This window comes from Phyllostomus hastatus, unplaced genomic scaffold (assembly GCF_019186645.2).
Source record: "Phyllostomus hastatus isolate PE091 unplaced genomic scaffold, TTU_PhHast_1.1 phas_scaffold_12, whole genome shotgun sequence".
Taxonomy (NCBI): Eukaryota; Metazoa; Chordata; class Mammalia; order Chiroptera; family Phyllostomidae; genus Phyllostomus; species Phyllostomus hastatus.
The window spans coordinates 22,106,656-22,133,097 of NW_025334007.1; the positions used below are offsets into that span (position 1 = coordinate 22,106,656).

The following is a 26,442-nucleotide window of genomic DNA, read 5'->3' on the forward strand; positions in this document are numbered from 1 at the left end:
ACCCACGCAGCCTGCGACCGACTACCCAGGCTCCTCCGATGTGGAGTTGAAACCCACGCCCGCCGATCAGAGACCCCCACGGGGGTTGTACTCACGCACAAAGCCGTCACGCCTGTTTCCAGGAGACACTCACCTTCCTGGCCCACGCGTTTCCGCCACCGAACCTGCGGCACCTGGAGCGCCCTCTGGCGGCGGGCGCCCCACCCGGTGGTCACTGGCGGCGGCGGCCACGGTGGTTGTGCACGGGGATTGCGACACGGGCCCGTCCTCGAACCCAACCCCAGCCGGCGCCCGCGATAAGGGCATCCCCTTCCCAGAAAACACACCTTGCGCGCTGCTCGGAAAGCGTTTCGAAAGATGGGGGCCGCCCTTTATCTCGGCTCGGCCCCACCCAAGAGCGTCCGCGGCTGACAGTAAAAATCTTGCTGATCAGTGGCCGCGGTCTCTTGTGAAATGCCGGTTGCTTTGTCGCCGAGGGCGGTCGGGTCGAGTGGCCCCCCCAGGGTGGCCGGGTGGGAACACGGTCCTCTTTTTTTTTTTTTTTTAAGATTTTATTTACTTATTTTCAGAGAGGGAAGGGAGGGAGAAAGAGAGAGAGAGAGAGAGAAACATCCATGTGCGGTTGCTGGGGGCCATGGCCTGCAACCCAGGCATGTGCCCTGACTGGGAATCGAACCTGCAATGCTTTGGTTCGCAGCCTGCGCTCCATCCACTGAGCTACGCCAGCCGGGGCTCCTTCTTCTTTGGGTGGGTGAAGCCCCTTCCACGTGTACGTGCAGCGTGTGGGTGTCGGGAGCGGCAGCAGGTAGGACTGTCCCAAAATCAGTGAGGCTGTGCCCCTGAGTTCTGCGCCAGGTAGCGTTAGCTACCGACGCCACCCTGATAAATTCAGCCCTGACCGAAAACGCAAACCACAAGACATCAGGAAATGGAGGAGGACCGTTGCCTGTCATTTGTTCAGAGAACTGGGGGTGCCTGAGATCTGCCACCTCGGGGGGCTGTTTGACACCCTTTTCCCCCATGACTTTGCTCATCGTCAAAGGTGTCTCAGAGACAGACAGAGAGAGATGGGGGAGAGAGAGAGAGAGAGAGAGAGAGAAAGAGAGGGAACACACCTAAATGGATGCACAGAATGGGGACCAGCCACGACACCGTGGAATATTATGCAGCCAGGAACAGGAGCCAGGCTCTGACTCGGGCTGCAGCGTGGATGGACCTGGAACACGGGAGGCTCCGTGAGAGACGCCAGACACCCACGGTCCCGCAGTGTGGATTCCGTGTGTGGGAAACGTCCAGAGCAGGCCCGTCCGCAGGGACAGAGCGGGGATCAGTGGTCGTCAGGGGCTGGGAGAGGGAATGGGGCGAGCACTCATGGGGAGAGGGTCTGTTTTGGGTGATGAGCATGTGGTGGACTGAGACGGTGCTGGTGGCTGGTCCCCACTGTGAGTTTGCCACGTGTCACTGGTGGTAATAAACGCGCACCACCAGTTTCTCTGTGTGGACGGCGGGTGCTGCCGCCTCTCTCCAGGGCAGAAGCGCTCTCATGAGAAAACCTCCTTCACAGCCCGGGGTCCCCCCATGTGGCCCCGGGGAGCGGCCCGTGTGTGCACCCCAGGCACGCCTGATTTTTCTGTCGTGTGCATGAGCTCATTTCCCTGTAGAAACCAGCTTTTTAAAAATTTTTATTTATTTATCTTTTTTAGATGGGGAAGGGAGGGAGAAAGAGAGAGAGAGAAACATCCATGTGCGGTTGTTGGGGGCCGTGGCCTGCAACCCAGGCATGTGCCCTGACTGGGAATCGAACCTGTGACATTTTGGTTCGCAGCCCTCAGCGCTCCATCCACTGAGCTACGCCAGCCAGGGCTGAAACTGGCTTTTTAAACAGTCACACATATAAACACGGAAGACTAAAAACTTCCTGCAGTTGGAGGATGAGCCCACTGGGCCTCCTGGTGTCACATTCTCATGCATGTGTGTCTATAAACACCCATGCACACACATGATCACATGCCATGCACACATGCACCCTGTCACTGACACATCCATGCCCCTCCATTAACACCTGCATGTGTCCACATACATGCACACACACGCACACGCCACCTCACCTCTCCTGCCACACTACATACGTTCCCATCGTGCAGCAGCGACGCTGTGAGTGGGTCCCTACAGGCAAACACACGACGACACCCCCTTTCCCGCCCCCGGGGCCGCTGCACTGTGCTGTCCACACCGGTCTGTCCACACACACGGACGCATTTCTGCAACCGTGCGGAGCCGACCTCGGCGGGCACGGGGCTGTCCATCCCTGGGCCGCGTGCTGGGCCGTCTGGGAGGCACCAGCTGTGAGAAACCCGCGGATGACAGCGTCCAGCACGGCGGCGAGCTTTCGGAAACCAGCGCACACAGTTCGCACCTGCCAGTCCCGTGACACACGCTCTTGGCTTTATTTCACGTTCCCTGTGGCGCATGCAGCACCTAGCCACATAGGCGGACAGCCAGCGGACAGCGTGGCGCCCACGCAGCTGGGGGACAGCAGCCCCTCCACCCCCAAACCTGCGCTGAAGCTTTCGCGTCAGAAAGGGCTGCGCCTTCCACCCGAACAGCAGCAACAGGGCTCCTCGGGGGGCCGAGATGCGTCTGAGTGACAGAGCGCGGAGCTCCAAGGAGCTCTCTCCATCCTAGCCCCGCCCTCCGCCTCTCGCCCCGCCCACCGCCCTCTGCCCCCCCCCCCGGTCCCGCCCACGGGTGGCCGAGCTGCAACCGGTGTTTCTCACCCCCCCCCGGGGAAAACTGCTCTGAAACGGCCCCTCAGGCGTGCCCACGGTCTGCATAGCCTATCGCTTGGAGCTTCGCCGTAGTGGGGGGGGGCGGGTGACCAGGGGTGTCTCCGTTTCCAAATGGGAGCCGATTCACCTGCCAGGTGCTTCAGAGCCCTGGGCCGGGCCACCTCCCGCAGGGGGGTCGGGGGCGCGCAGGACCCAGGGGTTGGGCGGGGTGCGGGCAAGCAGGTAGAAAAGGCCACGACGTGGCCGGGATCCCAGGGGCGGGGCGGGGGGGGCGCTTTGGACTCGAGTCAGAAGTTCTGCACATGGAGAGGAAGAAGTTCGGAACTGGTGTCTTCAGAGCTGGGGCGGGGCGGGGCTGGGCCCGCGGGTTGCGGGTGCTGCCGGTCCGCTCACACAGGGCAGCATTTCCTCCACAGCCACAATGTCCTCGGGTTCCGGGAAGCTCGGCGGCCGGTGGCCCCCGGCCCAGAGGATCTAAGAGAGGACACAGCACAGCAGAGGCCACCAGCTGGCGTCCCTGGGTCGCCCGTCACGAAACGGGGGAAGGACCAGCCTTCCCAGAAGCCCCAGGGCCCAGCAGCGCGCACCACAGGCGGTGGAATATTACGCAGCCAGGAACAGGAGCGAGGCTGTGACTCGGGCTGCAGCGTGGGCGGGCCTGGAGCACAGGAGGCTCCCCCGTGAGAGACGCCAGACCCTCACGGTCCCGCGGCGTGGATTCCGTGTGTGTGGGATACGCCCAGGGCAGGCCCATCCGCAGGGACAGAGGGGGGTTCCGTGCATGCCCACCGCGGCGGAAGGGCGCGCTTACCTTGGGCGAGGGCGCAAGGCTGCCCACCAGCTCCGGCTTCACCTGTGGCACCGGTGGGAAGAGCGTCCGCCTCAGGGGCCACCTGCCGAGGAAACAGGGCGCGTGGCGGCCTCCCGTGCAGGCAGCCGGGCGCGGGGTGGACAACCCCGACTGCACACACTGGCCGGGTGTCCTGGGGCCTCATCGCCCCAGCAAGTGGACTCCTCACAACCCCGGGCCACCCCCCTGGGACAGCGACCCCCGCTGGGGGCCGCAGGAACTGCCTGCCGCCCCCTGGTGGCTGCCGCGAGCAAGGACAGGCTGAGCCCTGTCCCGGCTTTGCAGGGGGCTCAGAGCATCGGGCAGGACCCTGGTGTGGACGCGGTTCTGGGGTGCGCGGGGCGGGGGTGGGCTGGGGGACGGTCCCTGTCTAGCGCTGGGAGCTCAGAACCGTCTTGGGGACACGGAAGACGCATCATTCTGTGCAGAGACTCCTGGGGTCACGTCTTCGTGAAAAATCCTGGCCTCCGTCACAGCTTTCCTCCACGTGCAAAGTAATGTGTCCACCCCTGAGTGGGAGGCTTTTCGCGGTGACTGGAGGCAGCCTTTCCTGAGATCCATGGCAACGGCTCCGCGGGAGCACTGACTCAGGCCGGAGCCCGCCTAGCGTCCCCAGGAGCTCACAAAGGGGTGGCACTTATGTAGGAGAAAGGGGAGGGGACAGGGACGCCCCCAGCGGGGGGGGCGTGGCTGGGGGGCGCAGAGGACACGGCATCGGGACGCTGACTCTCCACGGCGTGTTTCATGCTCAGTCCTGGGCTCCTCCGTCCAGGCGTCACCGTGTCTGCTTCCCCGTCCCCTTTGCAGGCAGCTCTGTGGGACACACGGTGGCTTTCTGCCCCGAGCGGAGGTCATTTGTCCCGTGTTAACGCCCACAGGGCGGAGGCATCCAAGTACGAGGCAGGTCCTCGGGGCCGGTGGCTCGGGCCCCCACCTTTCGGATCATTTCCTGCTTCTTCTCGTCTCACAGGCTAACGCGGGGGGGGTGGTCCGCACGGAATCCCCGGGGTGCACGATGCACGGTGTCCCCGGTCCGGGGGCTCTGTTCGTACTGCTGTTTACAAGTGCGTATTTCCGAAACTGCGCCCCCTGCAGCATGCGGGGAGGGAAGAGTCCTCGGACCTCGGTCCCGGGAGCGGGCCAGCGGGGGGCGTGTGGGAGGACGCCCCCTACCGGTTCCCCTCTCCCAGCTGTCGGCCCTGCACGGCGGCTTCCTGTCTCGCGACTCCCCCTGCTCTGCTCACTCTGCGCCATGTGGGTCCTTCTGTGTGTGCGCCTTCCTCCAGGGGGCGCCGTGGTTTCACGTTGTGGGCACCAGGGCGGGGGCGGGGGTGAGGAGGGGGGCTCACCTGGTACAGAGGAATGTCAGGATGGAGACGAGTAGAACCACCGCCCCCACCAGCAGCCCCACCAGGGCCACGGCGGTGCCGCTGACCTCCGGCTCCGGGTGGCCTGCTGCGGGGCAGAGAGAGGAGCAGGCGGTCAGAACGCACTAGATCTCAGGGGCGGCCCATCAGCCCCCTCTCCCCACGGCGGGATCAGACGCTGAGGTGAGATTCTGGTCCGGGGGAAGCAGGCCTGGACCCAGGCGGACAGGACTTCCAGACGCCAGGACCCAAGGGAGCTGGGAACACAGGTAGTGACAAATCTGTCTTTTCTCACGTGCTGCGTCCACCCCGCCTCACTAAGTCCCCGTTTTCCCCACGCCCTGCTGACCAGACAGAGCTCACTGGGTACCTTTCCATGAGGGCACAACCCCACGTGATGCTTTCCTTCTCAGCGGTGGGTGTTTACTTTCAACACTGCTTTGACATAGCCAAAGGAATGAATGTGTAACTGTGAAATGTGAAGGCTGGGACACAGTCTCTGTGTGTGTGTGTGTGTGTGTGTGTGTGTGTGTAGCTTGGACCGCTTCTTGACCCACGCAGCTGTTGCCTAGAAGGAAGGAGGCTCCCATGGGGATTGGACAGCTCCTCTTGGGTGGGCGGGTGGGTGGGGTTGTTGAATGGGGTGTGCCAAAGGCAGTAGTCTGGGCAGCTATTTTTTTTGCCTCCAGCAGGTGTCTACACAGAACTCATGCCCCGTCGGCCCCTGAACGGATCCCGAGGGACGGCTCTCCCAGAGCCACGGTGCACCCTTTGCACTTCTGTCACTGCAGGCCACCCCTTTTGGGACAGCCCCGCCTGCTGCCCCAGAGGGGGAGGGCAGGACGGGGCACCCCGCGGCACCCGCAGAGCAGGGAGGCCTGAGGGAGGGGGAGCCCGGCAGCCGACCCTTGGGCCTGGCGTCTGCAGCTGGGGGCGGCCGGCAGCTGGGGCCTTGGAGACAGGTCCCAGCGCGGCGGATGCCAAAGTGACAAAGACGGGCTTGTGCCCCTGTGGCTGAGTCTGGGAGGGACCTCGTTGTTGGGGGACCCCACAAACATAGGAGGGGGTGCAGGGCAGGCTGTAGAAGGTGTGTTTGTACAGAGAGAGGCCGCAAGAGAGGCCTGGAGCCCCCCGGAGCTGGAAGAGGCCGGAGGGACCCTCTCTGGAGCCTGTGGAGGGAGCACAGCGGCCCTGGGACCCTTGGGTGCCCTCAGATGCCCAATCTCCGGGACAGAAAAGGGGAGGGATGCAGCACCCAGCCCCGGTGGGCTCTCACCGAAAGGCACCGTGGCGCTCCACTCGCTCCACATGGCGCTGGTCAGCGTCCTCCCTCTCAGGCGGACGGAGCGCCCGCCTCTCACGGCTGCGTAGGGCACCACGTACACATTCTCCTCCTGTCTGCACTGGGACACCTTCCAAATAAGAAAAGCAAGTCTGCGGCGACCAGCAGGGGTGAGGAACCTGAATGGGGAGGGGGCAGGAGCCAGAGCAAGTCAGCCACACCCCAAAGGACCCCTGACGGCCTTGCTCCACCCAGACCTGCCCCCGCCCCCGGCCGTCTGTCCTGCCTGCTGTGTGCCCTGTCGCAGGCCCCAAGGGGAGGGACGTGAGGGGCCCCCTGCGTGTCTGGGTCTCACAGCCATCCCCCTGTTGGGTCCACATTGGGGCCAGTCCCCTGCACCATCGGAGCAGGTCCGGTTACACGGAAAGGGGGATGAGAGCCATGCCGGCACCGTTTCGGCGGCACAGCAGAAGCCGGAGTCACTGCTTCCATGTCTCGTAGCGATTCTACCCAGTGTCCTCGGAGGTCTGGCCCAGCCCGGAGGGGGGCGGGGCCGAGCAGGACAGACAGACGGAGTTCCTGGCCTTCCACAGGTGGTGATGTGTCCCCAAAGCCCAGCCAGGGGGCGGGTGGACGCTGACCGCGGTCTGCGGAGCCCTGAACGCTGTGGACACGCTGCAGGCTGCTCCTCTCAGCTCCGAGAACTGAGTGTGTTTCTCTGGCACCTGCGCCGTGTGTCTGCTCCCAGACGGTGGCTTCTATCAGCAGCTCTGTTCAGACGCAGCGGGTCCCGGGCTGCCTCCCGCCCTACTCACGACGGCCCCCTGGGCAGCTGCCCGAGGGCGGCCGTGAACGCAGACAGCTGCTGGCCACACCAGGGAGATGGAGTGGGAGACGGAGCACCCCGGGCTATGGAGGGTCAGGTGTGATGGTTGGGTGACACCAGCCGACCGTGCTGAGTCCGGTGCACAGGGCAGGGGACACCCGTAGGGTCCCATATGGTGAGCCAGGGAGCACCCAGTAGGGGGCTGTGCTCCCTCCACAGGCTGCAGGGGGGGTCCTTCCCGTCTCTTCCAGCTCCTGGGGCTGGTCGCCGCGTCCTTCCCGTCTCTGCCTCCGTCTCCACGTGGCTTCTCCTCCGGGTCTGCGTCTCCTCTTCTGTCCCTTCTCAGGACACGGTCACTGCACGCAGGGCCACCCTGACCCAGGACCACCTCCTCTCAGACCCTTCACTGATGCCACCTGCAAACACCCTGTGCGCAGATGAGGTCCCATCCTGAGGTGCCAGGCGGGCGTGAGTTTGCGGTGCACACGGTTCACGTTGCCACAACTCGAACCGGAAATGCTGGAGGGGCCGCCTGAGCCAGCAGCGGGAAGAATACAGCTTCTCCCTCCAAACCCGAACCCCGGTGAGCCCGGAGGGGCTGGCTGGACCCCCACAGCCGGGCCGAGGGACCCGCGTAGGGAGGGCTGGACTGTGAGGGCTGATGGCCACGGCATGGACACCACACAGAATAAAACAGATACTTACGGGGTCTTCCTGGGACGAGGTGCCCTGGGGAAGCAGATGAGGGGAGATATGGTGAGGGGCTGTGTTTGCAATACTGGGTTCCAGCGCAGCCCCCTCCCCCAGAACCCCAGAACTGGCACAAACCATCTTCGTAGCTGAAACTATTACAGATTCAGCAGAGGCAGGAAGAGGTTTTGGGGGGAGCTGCCCTTATCCGGCTGACAGCGGGAAACACAGGGGAATGAGGACTCTCGAACTCCTCCTGTGGGGTCCGTTCCCTCCGGGGGAGGAAAGTGAGGGAATCGGCCCCAAATCGCATCTCCTGGGGAGTTTGACGGCCACAGGAAATCAGAAAAAAGGTCACTCATTCCCTGCACAAACAAACATATGCCCCATTTTCTTGCCTCTCATTTGCCTTTGCTAAAAAAATAAAAATAAAAAAAATAAATACGTGCTTTCCTCCCATAGAAACGGACCCCCTCCCTTCCCTTTGTCCCACGAAGGTGAGTGGACAAGCCCCTGACGTTAGCCGTTTGAGGACCCCATTGTTGTGTGTGCTGCCAAATGCACAGAGGGCTGTGCCGATGCAGGGGGATGCCTGGGGCAACCTGGGAGCAGGTGCGTGCCCACAGAACCAAGGAGGCTCACCTGTGGGAAGCCACCTGCTGAGGTCTCTCGTCTAAAGTCACCTGTGATTTTTCTACCTGGCTGAGGTCGCCTCTGAGTGTCCTGACATGCATGAGGTCACCGGTGTGGGCAGGCCACGTCCAGGGCCCAGACTTCGATCCCAGAACAAGCCAGACCTCTGGGAAGAGTGTCCGTTCATCAGGGACACAACCGCACCACCGTGCAAACGAGCGAACGACTCCCAAGTGCATTTGACAGAAGAAGAAGGACAGTGCTACGTGGACAACCACGACACGCGGCACACAGGATGCAAGGAAACTGGAATACGTAGAAACACGGCCTGCGTTCAGGGGTCCGAAGACTTGGTCTGGCTAGGGTGACCACATTCCCCAGTTGCTGCCTAGATGCAGTGGCCTCTCTTTCAAAATTACAACGGCTGTTTTTGTTTGTTTGTTTGTTTGTTTGTTTGTTCGTTTGGCACAATGGCACCTGCACTCCCCACAATTCACGTGGAGGGGCCAAGACCCCTGAGCAACCCACACCATCTTCACCCTTGAAGTCGTCACACTTCCTGGCCTCCACGAGCACCGCAAAGCGACGGGAATCCAAACGGGGCCCAGACAGACACACACACGGACAGAAGAGAAGAGAGAGCCCAGAATGGACCCCGCGTGGGCGGCCGGATGGTGGTGGACAAGGCCGCCCAGAGCACTCCAGGCCGAAAGGTAACAACCTTTGGGACAAATGGTTTGGGCACAACCAGGTGTCTGCCCACAGAGGAACCGCGGGGGGCCTCAGCCTCCCACCAAACAGAGGCATTCTCTCTCCGTGCATTACAGACATCAACGTGAATGCCAGACGGTAGAACTCGTAGACCAGAGCGCGGCTACGGCCGCACCGCGGGCCACGCCAGGTGGTTTCGGAGCTCACGCCCCAGGAGCTCAAGAAGGAGAAGAGAAAGCAGTAGCTGGACTTTACCAGAAAGTAGCAGGTGGCACTTGGAGGGCGCAGAGAGGGTGCAGGGCTCAGCAGAACAACGTAGTGGAGTGGCCGGGAGATCCCGTCAGTGAGGATGTAACCCCAGAAGGGAGCAAGGGAGGACCCCCCCGGCCCACGGCCCCGGCCCACGGCCCCGGCCCTCACCGCCACTTGGATGTCCACTTCATAGCACAGGCTGTTCCTGGGAAAGTCGAATCGCATCTTGGGGTTGTCCCACTGGATGATGTGGTGGGACCCATTGTAGTCGACCGTCAGGTTGGCGGGGGGGTTCAGCTTCTCTAGGAAAAAGCAGAAGCCACAAACGGCATGTCAACGACGGATACACACGTCCAGGGGATGAGACGCCCTGGGGCGCGCGTCTGACGGGTCCCTGGTCCTGCTTTACGTTTCTTGCGTAAAAGGGGAAGACTGATATCTTGGGGAACAAGATGATAAGGTCAGCTGAGCCCCTCGGGGAGTCCCCTTCGTGGTGTGAGGAACCCCTGCAGGCCAGACCCCCCCTGCGCCCCGCCACAGCCTCCGTGTCTCCCAGTGGCTGGAGCAGCACCTGGAGATGCCAACAGGTGAGCGTCTCCTCCTTTTCCTCCTCTCGTCTCTTCACCAACAACCTCAGGGGGCCACTCAGCCACTGCCTACGTCAGGCCCACCAAAGGGGCTGACTTCTTGTCATCCCGAGCTCATCCCCGTGCCCAGCTAAGGAACACCCACCCCTCCCAAGCCATGCACCAGATGGTCAGTCTGCAAACAAATACCATGCACTTGGGGCTTCTGCCAGAAGGAGAGCTTCCAGAAAAATGTGTTTATTCAGCCAGGCGTGCAAATAAAACTCTGACACACCCTCGCCAAAGCGCACATTTGGAGGGTCCCCAATGACTCACGGAGCAGGTGGTGCCTTGCTTATGAGTTCACCAATAATCTTGTGTATTCACAGATTCGACACCAGCCACGTTGCCTGCTCCCGAAATCTCCTTGGTCACCCCCAGGCCATGACTCCGGGCAAGACTGACAGCCATCACAAGGGTGGGAAGTGGGCACCAAGATACATCGGCGTACCTTCCCACCAAGGTGGAAGTATAGGTAGATACGCTGTGCCTCCTCGCACAGCCAAAAGAGGGATGGTGGCAAATTTAAAAACAAAAGCCAACCAGAACCGCCAGAAAATCAAACTGTATGGAAGCCCAACAACCTAGGAGTGAAAGAAGAAACATTCACCCAGACTGGTAGGAGAGGCAGAGACAGGCAGCCAGGTGGACAGGATTCATGGCAAGGCAGCAGCTGGCGGACTGGGCAAGGTGGTGCCTGGAAGAGCGGGCGGTCCCACACTCGCGTGAGGATAAACCGGGAGGAACAACTGGGGAGCGAGACAGACCACGCAACCCAGGGCCCCAGCGCGGGGAAATAAAGCCTCAAACTGCTGACTGTGGGGGTTGGGGTGGTGGGAGAGACTCCCAGCCTCACAGGAGAGTTCACTGGGGAGACCCACAGGGCCCTAGAATGTACACAAACCCACCCACCCGGGAATCAGCACCAGAAGGGCCCAGTTTGCTTGTGGGTAGCGGGGGAAGGGACTGAAAGCTGGCAGAGAGCGGAGCAAGCGGCATTGTTCCCTCTCAGACCCCGCCCCCCACAACGCAGCTATGTGGGTTGCCCTGCCCTGGTGAATACCTAAGCCTCTGCCCCTTATACGTAACCAGCATGCCGAGACGAAGAAACACGGCCCAAATGAAAGAACAGATCAAAGCTCCAAAAGTAGAACGAAATGATGAGGAGGTAGCCAACCTGTCAGACGCCAGGTTCAAAGCACTGGTCATCAGGATGCTCACAGAAATGCTTGAGTACGGTCACAAAATAGAGGAAAACCTGAAGGGAAATGTACAGGGAACCAACAGTGATGGGAAGGAAACCAGGACTCAAATCAGTGGTTTGGACCAGAAGGAAGCATTGAAGAAACAAACATTCAAAAAAATGAGGAGAGGCTTAGGAACCTGTGGGACACCTTTAAATGTTCCAACGTCCAAATCATGGGGGTGCCAGAAGGGGAAGAGGAAGAGCAAGAAGTTGAAAACTTATTTGAAAAACATAATGAAGGAGAACTTCCCCAATCTGGCAAAGGAAATAGACTTCCAGGAAGTCCAGGAAGCTCAGAGAGGCCCAAAGAAGTTGGACCCAAGGAGGAACACACCAAGGCACATCATCGTTACATTAGCCAAGGTAAAAATGAAGGAGAAAATTCTAGAAGCAGCAAGAGATAAGGGGACAGTCACCTACAATGGAGTTCCCATCAGACTGTCAGCTGATTTCTCAAAAGAGGCCTTGCAGGCAAGAAGGGGCTGGAGAGAAGTATTCCAAGTCATGAAAGGTGAGGACCTGCACCCAAGGTGACTCTATCCAGCAAAGCTCTCATTCAGAGCGGAAGGGCAGATAAAGTGCCTCCCAGATAAGGTCAAGTTCAAGGAGTTCACCATCACCAGGCCCTTATTATAGGAAGTGGTAAAGGGGTTTATCTAAGAAAAAGAAGAAGATCGGAAATAGGAACAGTGCAAGGACAACACACTCACAACTATCAACAACTGAACCTAAAACCCAAAACCAAACGAAGCAAACAGCTAGAACAGGAACAGAATCACAGAGATGGAGATCCCATGGAGGGTTATCAGTGAGGGAGGGGGAGGGGGGAGCATGGGGGGAAAGGTACAGGGAATAAGAAGCACAAATGGCAGGTACAAAACAGACAGGGGGAGGGCAAGAACAGTATGGGAAATGGAGAAGCCAAAGAACTCACATGTACGACCCATGGACATGAACTAAGGTTGGCAGGGATGGTGGGAGGGTGGGTACAGGGTAGACGGGAATCAAGGGGAGAAAAAAAATGGGACAACTGTAATAGCATAGTCCCTAAAATATGTTTTAAACACTTTAAAAAACAGACTCTCTCCTAAGGCAGAGAAAAGATAAATCGGCCCAAAGGACCTTATTAAAATAATCCCTGCGTCCCACCGGAAACCCCATGTAGGGACCACTTCCGGACGCCCAGACCAACTGTGGTTTTCCACTCACTCCCCCCCCCCCATTTCTTGTTCTCGGTTAAAACGGTAGGTAAGTGCTTTTATCAAACTGCTTTTTTTTTGGGGGGGGGGTTCATTTTATTTCCATAAAGCAGTCCCAGGCATGTAAAAAGTAAAAATTCCATTTAAAACGTATGTTTTTTTATTCAATAATTTTTTTAAGATTCTATCCATTTATTTTCAGAGAGGGAAGGGAGGGGGAGAGAGAGAGAGAGAGAGAGAGAGAGAGAGACATCCGTGTGTGGTTGCTGGGGGCCGTGGCCTGCAACCCAGGCATGTGCCCTGACTGGGAATCGAACCTGCGATGCTTTGGTTCGCAGCCCGCGCTCCATCCACTGAGCTCCGCCAGCCAGGGCTAAAACCTATGTTTTTCACGTAGCATGTGTGAGTCGCTTCCACACCCCCCAGTCTGAGAACCTCAGGGGGGAGAGAAAAGTTTTCTCCTTCCCCTGCACTCCCCAAGCACAGGACGACTGTGGTGTGCCTCCAAGAAGATGGGTGTCTGGTAAGCTTTGCGAAGGTTTAAAGGACAGAGCCCTGGGCCCTGGGCCCCAAGTTCAAGGTGAATGCAGCAGCCGTATATCCAGGAGGGTGCCTTCCAACACGAACACACATAGAACGGACTGATAGGTGGACCCACTGATGGACATGCTGTGGCCGGAGAACCACCATCCTTGTATTTTCCATAGACGATGACTTAGCATTTGCTCACTCGGTGTTTTGGGAAGTTTCTAGAACATCTTCGCCACCCACATCGGAAAGCTCTTTCACGCAGGACAGCCGCATGCATGCACCTGTTCCGATGCCCACCGCGCCGGCGCAGGTGTGAGCACCCCACCTCCCGCTCAGCGTGTTTTCCAGGCCCCCTTTCTCGACCCCAGGATGTCGCAGAGGCCGGCCTGCGCCCCGGCAAAGTGCTGGCACCAACCGCGTGCAGAGACAGAAGATACCTCCGCCGCGGGGTGGGGAGGTGGGGGGTGGTGGGGGGAAACCGCCTCACCCATTTGAATGGCTCTGAACGGCGGGAAGTCCACGAACTGCACCTCCGTCTCTGGGCTGGTTCCGTTCAGCAGGAAAACGTACGAGTCCGTCAGCCGCGGCTCTGGGAGAGCGTCGAAATGGCAGCCCACGCGCGTCCCCGCGCCGTCCAGGATGTAGTGGGGACATTCGATTTCTTCCTCCTCCCTGTAATGTCCGAAACACATCCGGGGGGCGGCAGAGTGGGCGTCGTTTTTGCAGACGCAGCACCCCTTACCTCCGCGCCCCCAGCCCCAGAAAAACCCCCGAAAAAGGGACGAGAAAGGGGAAGGGATTTCGTCACTGAATACGCATGGACACCTAAGGGGATCTACGTGCCAGGTCACTGCAAATTGCTGGCCAAAGCAGGAAGGAAGGCCACCTTTTCAGACAGCGGGGGCGGAGACACCCCCTCGCAGCTCCCTCCTCGGGCGCGCCGCCTGCTTCCACGACCCGCGAGGACCGAAGAGGGAGCATTTTGCAGGCAGGACAGAGCGGAAGCTGAGTGGTACCCCTTTTTCCCTTTGGTGTTCTGTCTCTGTCCCTTTGCTCTGTGGACACGTCAGGCCCTGACAGCAAGAGCCCGGGGTTGAGGGGACCCGCCAGAGGCTTCTGCAGCTTGTGAGTTTGGGTGGGGCGGGGTCCCCGGAGAGGTGCCAGACGCTGGGGCAGGCCCTCGCGGCTCACCGGCACGCCCAGCAGTGCAGCTGGTACTGGACGTCGGCGGGCGCGGCGGGGCCGGGCGCCCAGCTGCAGTTCAGGAGCTGCACGTTGTAGATGACGCACGAGAAGTTCACGGCCCCGGACCCTTCCCGGCCTGGGAGGACAACGGAACGCTTCAGCGAGGGCGCCCCCCCGTCCCCCGACATCCGCGGCCCCTCCGCGGGGAGGTCACCGCCGCGCGCGCGCGCTGCTGGACAAGGCGGCGGGGACTGCAGCGAGGCGCCCTCACCTGCGTTCTGGAAGTGCAGCGCGCAGCGGAAGGCGGCGCCGCCCGCGGTCCCGCGCACGGTCAGGAAGGCGCCCCGGTGCAGCACCGCGTTGGGGAAGTGGCAGGAGTACGCGTCGTGGTCTGCAGGCTGCGAGAGGCAAGGTGAGGGGCAGGGGTGCCGCCCGCGCCGCGCGCTCCCGCGGACCTGCTTCCGTCCCGGGAGACCCCCCCCCCCCCGGGGATGTGGCGGGACCCGCCGCGACTCTGGGTCCTCACGAGTTTTGTAGGAGGGCCTCCGTGTGCCTTTGATGGCAACTTGAATGTCATTAACAATTGCGCATATATTTTTATTACATATGCGACAATAAAATATGTATTACTTTAAACAATATGAATAAAATAATATATTTTAAAAACATATTTTAAACATATATATTAAATAACATACAATATTTTAAATATATATTATTGTATTCATTTAGCTAACTAAATAAAATATACTTATTAAAATCTATTTTAAAACAATAGATGCTATTTATTTTAAACAAATATATTTATAACATAATATAAATGTATTTTAAGGTAATATATTTTAAATATAATTATTATTTTACAATCTATTTTAAAATGTATTATTTATAATGCATTATATTTAAAATAGATTTAAAAATAATATATTATAAAATATTTTAAAATATATTTAACATAATATATTTTTAAAAAATGTTGTTTTACTTATTTATTAAATTTTATTTAATGAATAAATAAAATACATTTATTAAAATAATACACAATAAAATTACATGTATTTATCAGTGACTTATATATAAATATATACATAAAGTCATACATATTTATATATAAATATATATTAGATATTTTTGTTATGATATAAATAATGAAAAGGGGAGCAGAAAATTATATGCGTTCTCGCTCCTCCATCAGCCTCTATCCCTTTAATGTGCAGGCCCCTGGGACAGCACCTGACAGGGGTCGGCACGGCCTTCCCCCCTCACCCCCTCTGACCTGCAAGGCCCCACCTGCTGGCCACACCCCCTTGGGGTTCCGGGCTTCCGCACTGGGATCCGGTGGGGCGGGTGGGCAGTGTTCCGCCTACCGCGGCTGCACCTCGGGGCGGAGCTCCACCCAGCACCTCGGCTCGCTCCCCCAGTGTCCCCGCTCGACGACCCCCCAGCGGAGCCAGCGCTGTGGAGGCACGGGCTGTCTGGAGCTCACCTGCCTTCTCCCCCCACCGCCCCACCCCCCACCCCCACCAGGTGCCCGAGTTGACCTGGGTGCACACGGTGTAAGGACCAACGCCCAGCCTCTGCCTCGGCCCCGCAACTCAGCTGGGGCGGGCTCATCTCTGAACAGCGACCCCAGGAGGCCCCAAGCCACCTCCCTTGCCCATGTCCCGGAGAGAGAGGTAGCCCTGTAGTGGCTGTCACCTGCCTCCTCCTGGTACAGCCCCCCCCTTGGGTCATAAAGACCCTGGCAGCTCTACCCCGAGAAGGGGAAAGCAGTGGGTGGGGTGTCCCCACTCAGCTACAGCAAAGGTCCAACCTCCCTGTTCGCCTTGGCTGTCTCTCTCGGCCAAAAGCCCGTGACGCACAGAGTGTCTCGTGGGGACAGGTAAATCAATGCACAGAGAGACTGCGGCAGGACCGTGTGCAGAACAGGAACGCTGACCCCCCCCCCCCCCCCACCTGCGGAGCCCGGCGCAGGAAACAGGAAGCAGATGGCACCCTCTCCCGAGAGCCAGGGGGCTCAGCAAACGCTTTTGCAACCACCCGGCAGAGCTTGATGAACAGTGAGGAATTTCCTTAGTGGTGTGCCCACTTCCAGCAGAGCAAAAAAACAAAGACAAAAACAACAACAAAACCCATAGACACCCCTCACCAGCCACAGGGACACCCCCCACTTACAGTCAGCTGCTGACATCTGCTCCGGACCCCCTCCTCCTCCCCTGGGGCAAAGGGCAAGGGGGCAGAATGCCACCCCCCCTACCCCAGCGGGGCAGAGACGCGTCTCAGCCGGGGGCAACGGGCACCCAGCAGAGGCAGAAACACAGTCTCCCTGGAGGTGTCCTCCCTGGATCCCGCAGAAGCGGACACGGCTGAGACACAAGGTCGGCCGCGGAGCGCCTCCCGGGGACAGTTGGCGACCACCAGGAAGGACACGCAAACCCAGCCCCGAGAAGGGGCTGCGTGCGCGCACCCGCGGCAGACCCCTCGTCTGCTGTTGCCCATCGGCCTTCCCACAGGTCGCTGCCCCCGGGAGGGGGGGGACACACCAAACACATCTCCCCCCCTTGTCTTCCCACACAGCCCCTTGTTGCAAACGGTACGTCCGGTGTTCGTCTAACAGCCCCTCTTCTTTCCACGACGCCTCTGCGCTCCGGGTCAAATTTTTAACGCCGTGTGAAATCTGTGCGCCGTTTTCCCGCCGTTTTCCCGTCTCTTGCGGGTCCAATTTGCAGGCCCCCGCGCCCCGCGCCTGCCAGTGTGGGCCAGGGTGTTTGTCCTCACCGCCACCACTAGGGGGCTTCTGCGCTCCACGGCCCGAGGCTCCGTGGCCACCGGGGTCACCCCGGCCGACCTCTGCGCGCTCTCCTTTCCGTGGTGTACGTGTATTTCCAAAGGCCCCGCCCGCTAAAGTAACAACTGAGTCTGTTTTCTTTGCCTTGCAGCTGGGGAGAGGGGTTTTCCGGGTTGCGAGGAGGTTTTGTCGCTAATTGTATTTTTTTCTATACGCGCTCGGGGATGGTTCTGGAATGGGCCGCATCAGACCCCTTGGCGCAGGGACAGCAGGGGACCCGTCGTCCTGGGGACGCAGAGAGTCCCCGTGGCCTGCACTCAGGGGGCTGCTCTCCCGCTGACCTTCTGGAACAAGGTTCTGGAGGCAGCCAGGGGGGCGCCGAAAAACCAGACCCCCCCCCCCGTGCCTCTGGCAGAGGTGTGTGTGTCCCTTTCAAAGCCGATGAACGGACTCAAAATAGAATACGTACAAAATGATTCTGCCCTGGAAACAAAGAGGACATTTTTTTTTCCTATCGATAGAAAGAAAACAGTTGCTATTTCTACAGAAACCCCTTGTCGCAGAAAGAATGTGGTTCAGAAAAAAAAACAAAAACAAAACAAAAAAGAAACAAAGCAAAAACAATGGCATGAAAATTCTAAGACAAACAAAAAAAAAACACACCAAAATTTTGAAACACGGCAGGGGCGACAGGAGGCACAGCTCAGAGGCAGCCGCTGTCCCAGCAACAGTGGCAGCTCCCCAGGTGACCAAGCATTCCTTAGAACCGCCGGGCAGGGAAACGTAGGGTTTGCGCGCTAATCCGCCCGTTTGCGGGGGGGGGGGCGGGGGGGGGGGCCTTGAACCACCCACAGCGGCCGCTGAGGGGAACCGCTGCTGAGTTTTGGACGTGGAAGAGTTTTCACAGAAGGTTCGAGAGAGCCGGGCGCGTGCCTGGGGAAGGTTGCGCAACCCGCGCCAGCGGTGCGTCGGGAGCTGCGTCCAGTTCCGACGCAGGACATTAAATTGTCCCTGTTTCCAGGATGGCAAGGACCTAACCGCCTTCTTCTCCTGCATTTCCGCCAGGAAACGGGCCGGGCGACAGCGGCGTGGTCTCCCCGAGAAGCTCGTTTATCGCCTTAAAAGCTGGGGGGACTCCGGACAGTCGTGCACCCCACGAATGCGCCCTCGGGGGGGGCAGGAAGTCCCCTGAGCAAAGGGGACTGGCTCCTGCCTGCCCGCTTCTGTGAGAGTTTTGCTTGCAGCCGTAGTTCCCAGGCGTCTGGAAAGGGGCTCGTTGTACTTGACCTTTCGATCGAGACCGTCACGTGCGCGCCAAGGGCTGCGGCCCGCTGACCGTTGCAAAGAGGACATTGTTTCTGTTTCGCTGTGTCTGCATCAGGCCGCGCCCGACGCACCCGTCACACCCTGGTTTCCTGCTTATTCTACGGTAACACGGTCTGCTGCTCCGGCAGGAGATTTTTTGTACTTGTATTTTGTTCTGTGCTTGGACGTTTCAGGGGGGAAAAATTAATGGTTTTACTGTGGTCGATGAGAGCGTAAAGTTGGCCATTGTCCCCTGCGGGAAGTGTGCAGCTGGGTGGCATCATGGACATTCAAAATGTGGTGTTGCCCTGTGGGTGATTTGGACATTGTCACCAGCCCCCCCCCCTCCAAGCCTCCCACAGGTTATGGTGACAAAGGGCAGCCAAGGGGGTGGGCACTCACTACGGGTGCCTCTGCCTCCTGGGCCTGGTGACCAGAGTGGTGATATGCATTCAGATTTCTTCCAAAGCAACAGACACCTCGGTGGCATCAACATATATTGTGTATGTGCCAAATCCGGGGTGGGGGGGGGTGGGGGGTGGGGGGGTGGGGGACAACAGCCCTGGCTGCTGTGGCTCAGTGGATTGCCTGCCGGCCTGCAAACCAAAGGGTCACCAGTTCGATTCCCAGTCAGGGCACATGCCTGGGTGGCGGGCCAGGTCCCCAGTAGGGGGCGCGCGAGAGGCAACCACACATTTGTGTTTCTTTTCCTCTCTTTCTTTCTCCCTTCCCCTCTAAAAACAAAAAAGTAAGTAAACTCTTAAAAAACAAAAACAAAACCAAAACAAAGCCACAAGCCAAGGCAGTGCAGCCGTCAGTCAGTAACTTTGGGTGGTTTCAGCACCTGCCTTGAACACCAAACTCTGAGGGCGCTCAAGGCCTTTGTGTACAATGTAACGGTCTTGGCACACAGCCTACGGGCTTCCTCCCAGAGCCTTCCCATCTTGTCTACATTACTTGCAACACTGGACCCAGCCTCAACGGGGTAAAAACTTGCTACACTGTATCCTTTCCGGAGCAGACAGGAAAAAGAGCACGGTTCACCCACCCAGCCACCTTAGACCTGAGCAGCCAGCAACATTGTAACATTTGCCAACCCCAGGGGCAGCAGTGGAACGTGGATGTTTCCAACATTTCCCATCCGGGTGGGCAACTGTAGATTTGTAACAAGATACAGAAGCCTCAAGGGGGGCTCCTGGAATTCTTCAATGGATGGAAAGAGAGAGAACTCCTCAATAAATCCAAATCGTGTACGCATAAAAAGACGCCTGTCGGCCCCACAGGTGTCCACGGCCCTTGTTGTTGACGGCCACGGGCCACACCATTTCTAACAAGTTTCCAGACCTGCCTTCTTTCCAAGAAAAGTCCCAAAGGCGTCCCTTTGGGGAGGAAGCGTCATAAAAAGATTCTAAAATGTATCACGAGACTCCAAGGAGCACTAGACTCCAATGGCTATTTTTTTTTTTTGGACCACTTTTATCCAGCACATCTGGGCCGGAAGGGAAGTCCTGGCCCCACACATGGGACCTGCTTCCTCAGCCCACTCGCAGCGACCTCGGGGTGGGGGGGGGCTGTCCTGCTTGGGTCCCATCCACCAGATGATCAGCCCCAGAGCCCCCATCCGCTCCCCCTCACCTGTCTCTTCCCCCGCTGGCTTGCTGCCCTTTGTTAAAACCTCCCGTCCAGAAGCTCCCGAGTCCATCCACTCCTTTACACGTTTAACTTGCTGCCCTACGCAAACATCAAACACAGGCGCAAAAAGGTATCCTTGTTCTCATTTCTCCCCCCGCATTTAATGTGCAGGCCCCTTGTCACGGAACCTAGCAGACAGACGAAATGTTTCTTTCCTCTTCTACAAGAGTCACACTAGGGGGGATTGGGACCAGGGACAGGACCGAGGAAGCATTTCAGGGAGATTCGAGATTTACGAGGAGCGAAGCCGTTAGTTAGGCGGGATTGCCGAGAACTCACCTCAGGGGTCTGCCTGGTGGAGGAGTTGGGCGGGGTGTCCATTTGGCACTCCTGCTCCGTGACGTTTGTGCGGTAACTCCAGGTCAACAGTTTTTTCCGGGGATCCAGCTTCATGTTTATAACCGGAGATTGGTTTTCCTCGGCTGCAAATGAAAACAGAACAAAACAAAACAGTTTCAGAGTAAGGCACCCCTCAGGGCACGTAATGACAGCAGAAGGGGGGCATTTTCAAAGCGCCAGGAATGGATTGTTATGTTTTTTTGTTGGTGTTTTCTTTATTGAGGCCACGGTCTGAGAAGACACCATGGCCCGTGTTCGAGTGAGCAATTCAGCAAGTTATAAGCACGCGGAAGGTTCTCAAAAGCACTTGTAAGCAGAGAAGGCAAAGAATACCTCGGTGGGGTGCCTCTTTACCCCCAGGATGCTAGCCCTGATGACAACCATTGTAACAAACGGGAAATCAGTCTTGGGCCCCGTGTGGAGGAGTTGGAACTGGCTGTGCATTGTTGGTGGGGATATGAAGTGAGGTATTACTGGGCTCACTTGGTATTTGTGTGTGTGTGTGTGGGGGGGGGTGAGGTTATGTTTATCCAGCCTATACATTGCGATGCATAGATTAATGCACACTGAGACTTCTCTTTACACTTTTAACGGAGACATCATGGTCATGCAACATTGCATCCCTGTCAGATGCACCACATCTTGGTTCGATGGGTGTGTGTATGTGTGTGTGTGTGTTTTTTTTGGGGGGGGGTGTATACACCTGTGTGCAGAAGCGGTCCCAGAGTCTAGTAACATCTGTCGCCTCACAGAGTTGCAGAACCTTTTTTTTTTCGGAGGATGAGGACTTTGAACATCTACCGTCTTAGCACGTTGTAAACATGCAGTGCAACGTGGTCACTGTGCTGTATTAGCTGTATGCCCCACCCCCAGGACATATTTTATTGGGGAGCTGTGTACCTTTTGTCCCCCGACACCCACTTCCCCCGAGGTCTGCTGTTAAGTGGGCAGGTTCCCTTCCGGGCATTCGTCCCCTGTGAGCTGGGGTCCCAGGTGGAGGAGGGCATGGGCCACAAAAGGGTTTTCAAAGGCAAATACAGTCACGACTATGGCCGGTGCCAGGTGGGTGCTGGAAATATCGGGGTGGGGGAGATGTACTTTGTACATCAGTGGGTAATCTCTATGCTGTGTGCTGCCTGAAACTAACACACCGTAATATGGAACATCGGCTCTAGTTGAAAAATAAAATTAAAACATAGACAAAATTGAGGATCAAATAAAAAAATACTAAAAAAAAAATGATGTTTGATTCTCCCCGTGGAAAAGTTGGGACGAGACTGTCCCCACCTTCTCTCTTTTTCTCAGAGTTTCTCTCTGTGTCCTTTCGAAATGGACACGACTTTTGCAAATGGCTCGATGCACCTGTGGGCAGGTGCAGGGAGCACCTGTTGGGGGGTCCCAGGACGCCCATCTCCTGCGAGGAAAAGCGTCTGACTTCAGCGGCCCCCACCGCGCGCCCACCGCTGGGCATGCGCGGTTACAACCCGGGGGCCCGGCCCCGTGGCTGCGCGCTCCGTCAGTACGGAGACGGGTGTCTCCCTCCGCGGCCTCGGTCGACACCTTTTCCCACGTGGGCGGGAGACTGTGTTTCCTAACTGCCCCCCAGTCCGGGCGGCAGGTCTGACACCCCCGCTGCGTTGGCGGTTTGGGGTCCCTGGATTCTTCAGGAGGGAGGATAAGGCATCTCTGTGTGGAGGGATCTGCACAGGGAGGGATCGCGGGTCACGGCAGGTAGTCCCCGTTCAGGTGCGCGGAGAACTTGCCTGCACCTACCCGGGAGGGGGTCCGCACAGCGCGCTGAGCTCAGCGGCACCACCAGGAGGCTGGCGAACCCCAACAAGAGCGCCATCCCGGCGCCCCCAGCTGGACCTGCAGGCGCAGAGAAGAAACACCCTCGGTCAGAGATCAGACTGCAAGGGAGGCAGGGCCCCCACTGCTCAGCACACCCCCAGGTCGTTACAGGGCTCTTTGGGCTCCTGCCCCTGTGTGTCTGTCCCTAGCCCCACATCTCTGGCCACCGCTGCGACACACTCCTCTCCCCCATGCGCTCAGGACCCCAGAGTTTCAGCTGATCTTCTTGTATGTGGCGGCTGAAGAGTGGGAGCGGGGAGGCCGCCAGTGGGGAAAAAAGAAGGGAGATGTGATGAGGGTGCAGGGCCACAGCAGCCACTTTGTACTATGAGGCACCTCTGTCTCAGTCCAAGTCTGTCATTTTTGGGTCCTCACAAAGATCCAGGTGTTATACTAGGGGGGGAAACTATGGCCTAAGCAGGCCGCTGGCATCTGTATCCTTGTGGTGAGCAGTGTGGCCTGGAGGAGCTGGGGGCGGGCTGTGCTGCAGAAGGGGAGGGGAGGGCAGCCTTGTGAGGTGGGGCAGCCACCTGGAAGAAGCCACTGATAGGCCAGGTGCACTGGGAGCCCAGAGGCCCTCACCTGCAGGGAGCTCTGGGGGGACCTTGGTTCAGAGCGTCTTGGGGGAAGGGCTGCGCATGGCGTTTGCAGGGTGGGCAGGGCAGGAGGCAGCGGGCGGCGGTCAGAAACACCCGTGCCTTTCAACAGCAGAGGCTGAGAAAATCTTTCCAGCTTCAGTGATGGAAGGAATCATTTCATTCCTTTCAATGGATTTGTTCCCAAACGTAACTGCACGAATTAGTGAGGACTACATATAAAGCACTGGGGACGACTTTGGTGGTACACAGAGGTCACCAGGTGGGGGCGCTGCGGGCGACCTGGCTGAGGATGGGACACCTTGGCACAAAGGGCCCGGCCTGGCCAGGAGGCCACCAGCACCTCGGGGTTCACCGGTCCCCGGGGACATCAAATCTGTGCTGTTGGGGGACACAGGGCCCAAGCTCCTGCGACAAGAGACAAGTAGATCACCCCACCTGGCGCGGACAGGTAAGCCCGATTCTGCTCTGTGTCTCCCTAGCGAGCCAGAAGTCTTTCTGGACAGGACGGAACCCGGGAGAGGGCCAATCAGGGCGCGGATGCGTGGGAGGAAAAAACCTCCTCCCTCCAGCCTCTTCGGTTCTGCGCCGGGCGCCCGAAAATTAAACCAGTAAAAGTTGGACAGAAGAGCTAGCTTCCGTGCTGGGGCGCCCCCTCGCGTTCATGCATGCACACACCAAGGAGACGGCAGGACGTGGCCACAGGAGGGCGCCCTAGGCTGGTTTGAGTGTAAAACACAGAAAAATGGGTGTGAGAGCTTTGTTGTTGTTGGGGGGGCGCGGGGCGCGGGAGAAGGCCCTGTTCCCGGAGGGGCGGGGAGGAGGCCTCCGGAGGAAAGCGCGGGCTGTCTGTCGCCGTTGATAACGGTTTCAGGATGATACGATCTGTCTCAGAGCAGCCTCGCTCGGAGCTCAGACACGTCTTTACAAAGGAGTTTCTGTTCCCAAAGGTGGGGACACGCAGACCCTCCTTTCTGGTCGGGCTGCGGGAGGAGAGGAAGGGGGCTGGTTTCCTCTGGGCTTTTAGGTCAAGCTCGCCCAGGTTCCACAGATGTGTGTGTTTTGGGGTGCGTGTGGGTCCCTTGGGAGGCTGCGTGGGTGGCGGGCGAGGGAATGAGCTCTGGTCTCCGAGCCCTCGGGCTCCCCCCAGGGGGAGGGGGGCGTGCTGTAAGTGCCGCTCTGCACGCAGGGCCCCCCGAGACACATGAACAGGCAGAGGTGGGGACACCCCTCACCACCCCTGCGCCCCACTTCTGGGGACGACGGCTCCCAGCGCCCAGCTTTCTTTACAGGGGACCACCCTCCCGCAGTCCGCACTCGGGGGCTTTGCTGCCGCCCCCGCAACCCTCAGAACTCGTGGCCCCTTGAATCCCGACGTCCCTGTGTCTGTCTGTGTCACCTGCTGCTGTTCCTCACCTGGGAAGGACAGACAGCTCACTGCTGGAACGACGGGGCTGAGTCACAGAAAAATTAACCTGGGTGTCTCTGCATTTCCGTGCTGGAAGCCCCGGGGGTGGCGTGGCTCCGTCCAGATGGAGCCACAGTGGGCTGAGGACTCCGCCCCCCTTGGGGACCCCCAGATTCTGCCTTTTAGATGTTAGCAGAGTCTGTCCCCTTGAGCCGATGACAGGTCCTGCCGGCCTCCCTCTCTCTCTCTCTCTCTCTCTCCTCTGTCTCTCTCCTCTGTCTCTCTGTCTCTCTGTCTCTCTGTCTCTCTCTCTCTCTCTCTCTCTCTCTCTCTCCTCTGTCTCTCTCTCTCTCACACACACAAAGGGCTGTGATTTTTGCCTGTTCCTCTGGGCCCCAAGCCCATGGCCACCTCGAACAAAAACTCTGCCCCTGGACCCGAGGGCAGTTTCCACCGAGAGAGGTTGCCCACGTGTGGGCGCTGGCCACAGGGAGCACGGGACGGTGGGCCCCCTGCTTTCTGTCTCACCGTGATCAGCTCCCCCCAAATCTGACTCCCCCACATTCCCTCCCAGTGTCCTCCCGCCCGGCCCAATGTTGAGGCGAATCCGAAGCTCCTATTTCACGGGCCCACCGTGGGTGCCGAAGGCTTCAAAAAGCCACCCCACTGCCTGCATCACACGGAAAATATTCACACCCAATTGAAGGGGGTTCTGTTGATTTACTTTTAATTCTGGCATGAGGGTCTGCTCTTCCAGTGGGCCCCCACATCCGTGCCCCCCAGGCTGCAGTGGCCTGTCCCCTCCTGTGCCCAGCTGCTAACGACGGAGCAGATTCTGACGCCGGAGGGTTTCTGTCATCTGGATGTCTGGGGCCCCCCATGCCTGGGTTTTCTCACCTGCCACCTGTTCTGCTCGCGTCCAGAGTCAAGGCCTCACTGGGACGGGGAAGTCGGAACCCGTGCCCCCCCCGGCCCTGGGGGGTCAATCACAGCCACACTCATGTCCTAGACCAGCCCGTCACGACGTGGATGTTTGAAAGGAACCCCAAGGAACTGGTTTGTGGCAGATGAGGGTCCGCAGGGGGCAGGTGCGTGTCGTGCAGGTGTGGGGCCAGGAACACCCGGCCACACCTGCTGAGCGAGTTATATAAAGCGACGCAGACGCTGAAACCTGCCTGCCCCCCCCTCCCCGTCCCCGGCGCCCCGGCCAGGTTGACGACACACCCTCCGTTTCTCTGTCCGGCTTTCCCTGAGGGGGGCCCCCAGAGCAGGGCTGCCTTTTCTCCGCCAGGCCCAGCGCCCCTCCATCCTTGCCCCACCCGTGGCGAGACGTCCACTCACTGGCCGGTCCAGTCCGTGGGTCCCCGCTCGGCCTGCTCCCGGGGCTCTGCGGAGGGGCTGCTGTCCCCGGCTGGCGCTGGCCGCGTCTGAGCCACGGCCGCCTGCACCCACGTTCCCCACGGGCCCGCGGGGTTGCGGCAGCGAGAAGAAGCCGAAGGGGCTGCCTCTGGTTGTCTTATTTGGGGGGGAAAAAAAACAGTAGTTCCCTCCCGCTCAGCCCTTAGGCAGAGGCACACAATCTGCTGTCCACCTTGCCTCGCACCCCGGCTGGCGGCCTGAGCGGCCTTATCGGTCTCGGCGGACAGGAAGTCCCCTGACCCCGCCCGCCGGCGGTCTGTCTCAAGGCCCTCCTCTCCTCTATCTTCACCTCGGGTTCCCCTTTCTGCAGTGCTGTCTGTCTTGTCCTTCTGTGCCCGGGGGGGGGGGGGGGGGGGGGCGACGCCTCCGTATCTGGTTTGGCGAGACGTGGGGCGTGCTTCTGGCCCCGGCCCGTGTCCACCCGCCCCCCCCCCCACTTCCATGCTGGGAGGCAGCCTCTGCGTGTCCCTTCCTCGTGACGACCTCACCAAGCCAGCTGCTGGTGGATGGGGTCCTCCTAGGAGAGGGACGCTGCCTCTCGTTTCCTGCGTGGCCGCCGTGCGTTCAGGGCCAGCCAGGATGGAGAATCCCAGCAGGTGCGCTGGGAGGACACTGCACACCTGGATCGCAGGTGGGCGTGCGGATCGCCCCCACCCCCTCCCCCAGTGTCCTGCAGAAATGATGCACTGTGGACCTGTCCCCCTGAGGCCTGCTGAGTCTCCCTCTGTGTGGTCCTCAAAGACCAGGCCGTCGATGACCGGGGCTGAGAGGCACCTGCCGGTGCCCCAGCCAAAGGCTCTCAGCTCGGCTGTCCACGGGCCCCCATGGACACGGTACATGCTGGACACAGAGCAGGT

The 26,442-nt window shown here is 59.0% G+C and overlaps 1 protein-coding gene across 3 annotated transcripts; it reads right to left on the minus strand.

The window, feature by feature from the left end:
- Window positions 1–3,012: 3,012 nt before the first annotated feature.
- On the minus strand, window positions 3,013–25,759 carry LOC123830102 (granulocyte-macrophage colony-stimulating factor receptor subunit alpha-like). Of its 3 annotated transcripts, XM_045856113.1 has the most exons (13): window positions 25,508–25,759; window positions 23,197–23,477; window positions 22,085–22,180; window positions 20,252–20,394; window positions 14,459–14,585; window positions 14,194–14,323; window positions 13,490–13,674; window positions 9,569–9,702; window positions 7,820–7,843; window positions 6,283–6,418; window positions 4,989–5,094; window positions 3,601–3,682; window positions 3,013–3,263 (listed from the first exon to the last, which is right to left on the minus strand). In XM_045856113.1, the coding sequence occupies exons 3-13, from the start codon at window positions 22,158–22,160 to the stop codon at window positions 3,123–3,125; spliced, it is 1,284 nt and encodes a 427-aa protein (XP_045712069.1). In that variant the 5' UTR covers window positions 22,161–22,180; window positions 23,197–23,477; window positions 25,508–25,759; the 3' UTR covers window positions 3,013–3,122. The 3 variants fall into 3 exon arrangements, with proteins under 3 accessions (XP_045712069.1, XP_045712068.1, XP_045712070.1); XM_045856112.1 differs by lacking the exon at window positions 23,197–23,477; XM_045856114.1 differs by lacking the exons at window positions 22,085–22,180; window positions 23,197–23,477.
- Window positions 25,760–26,442: the final 683 nt, after the last annotated feature.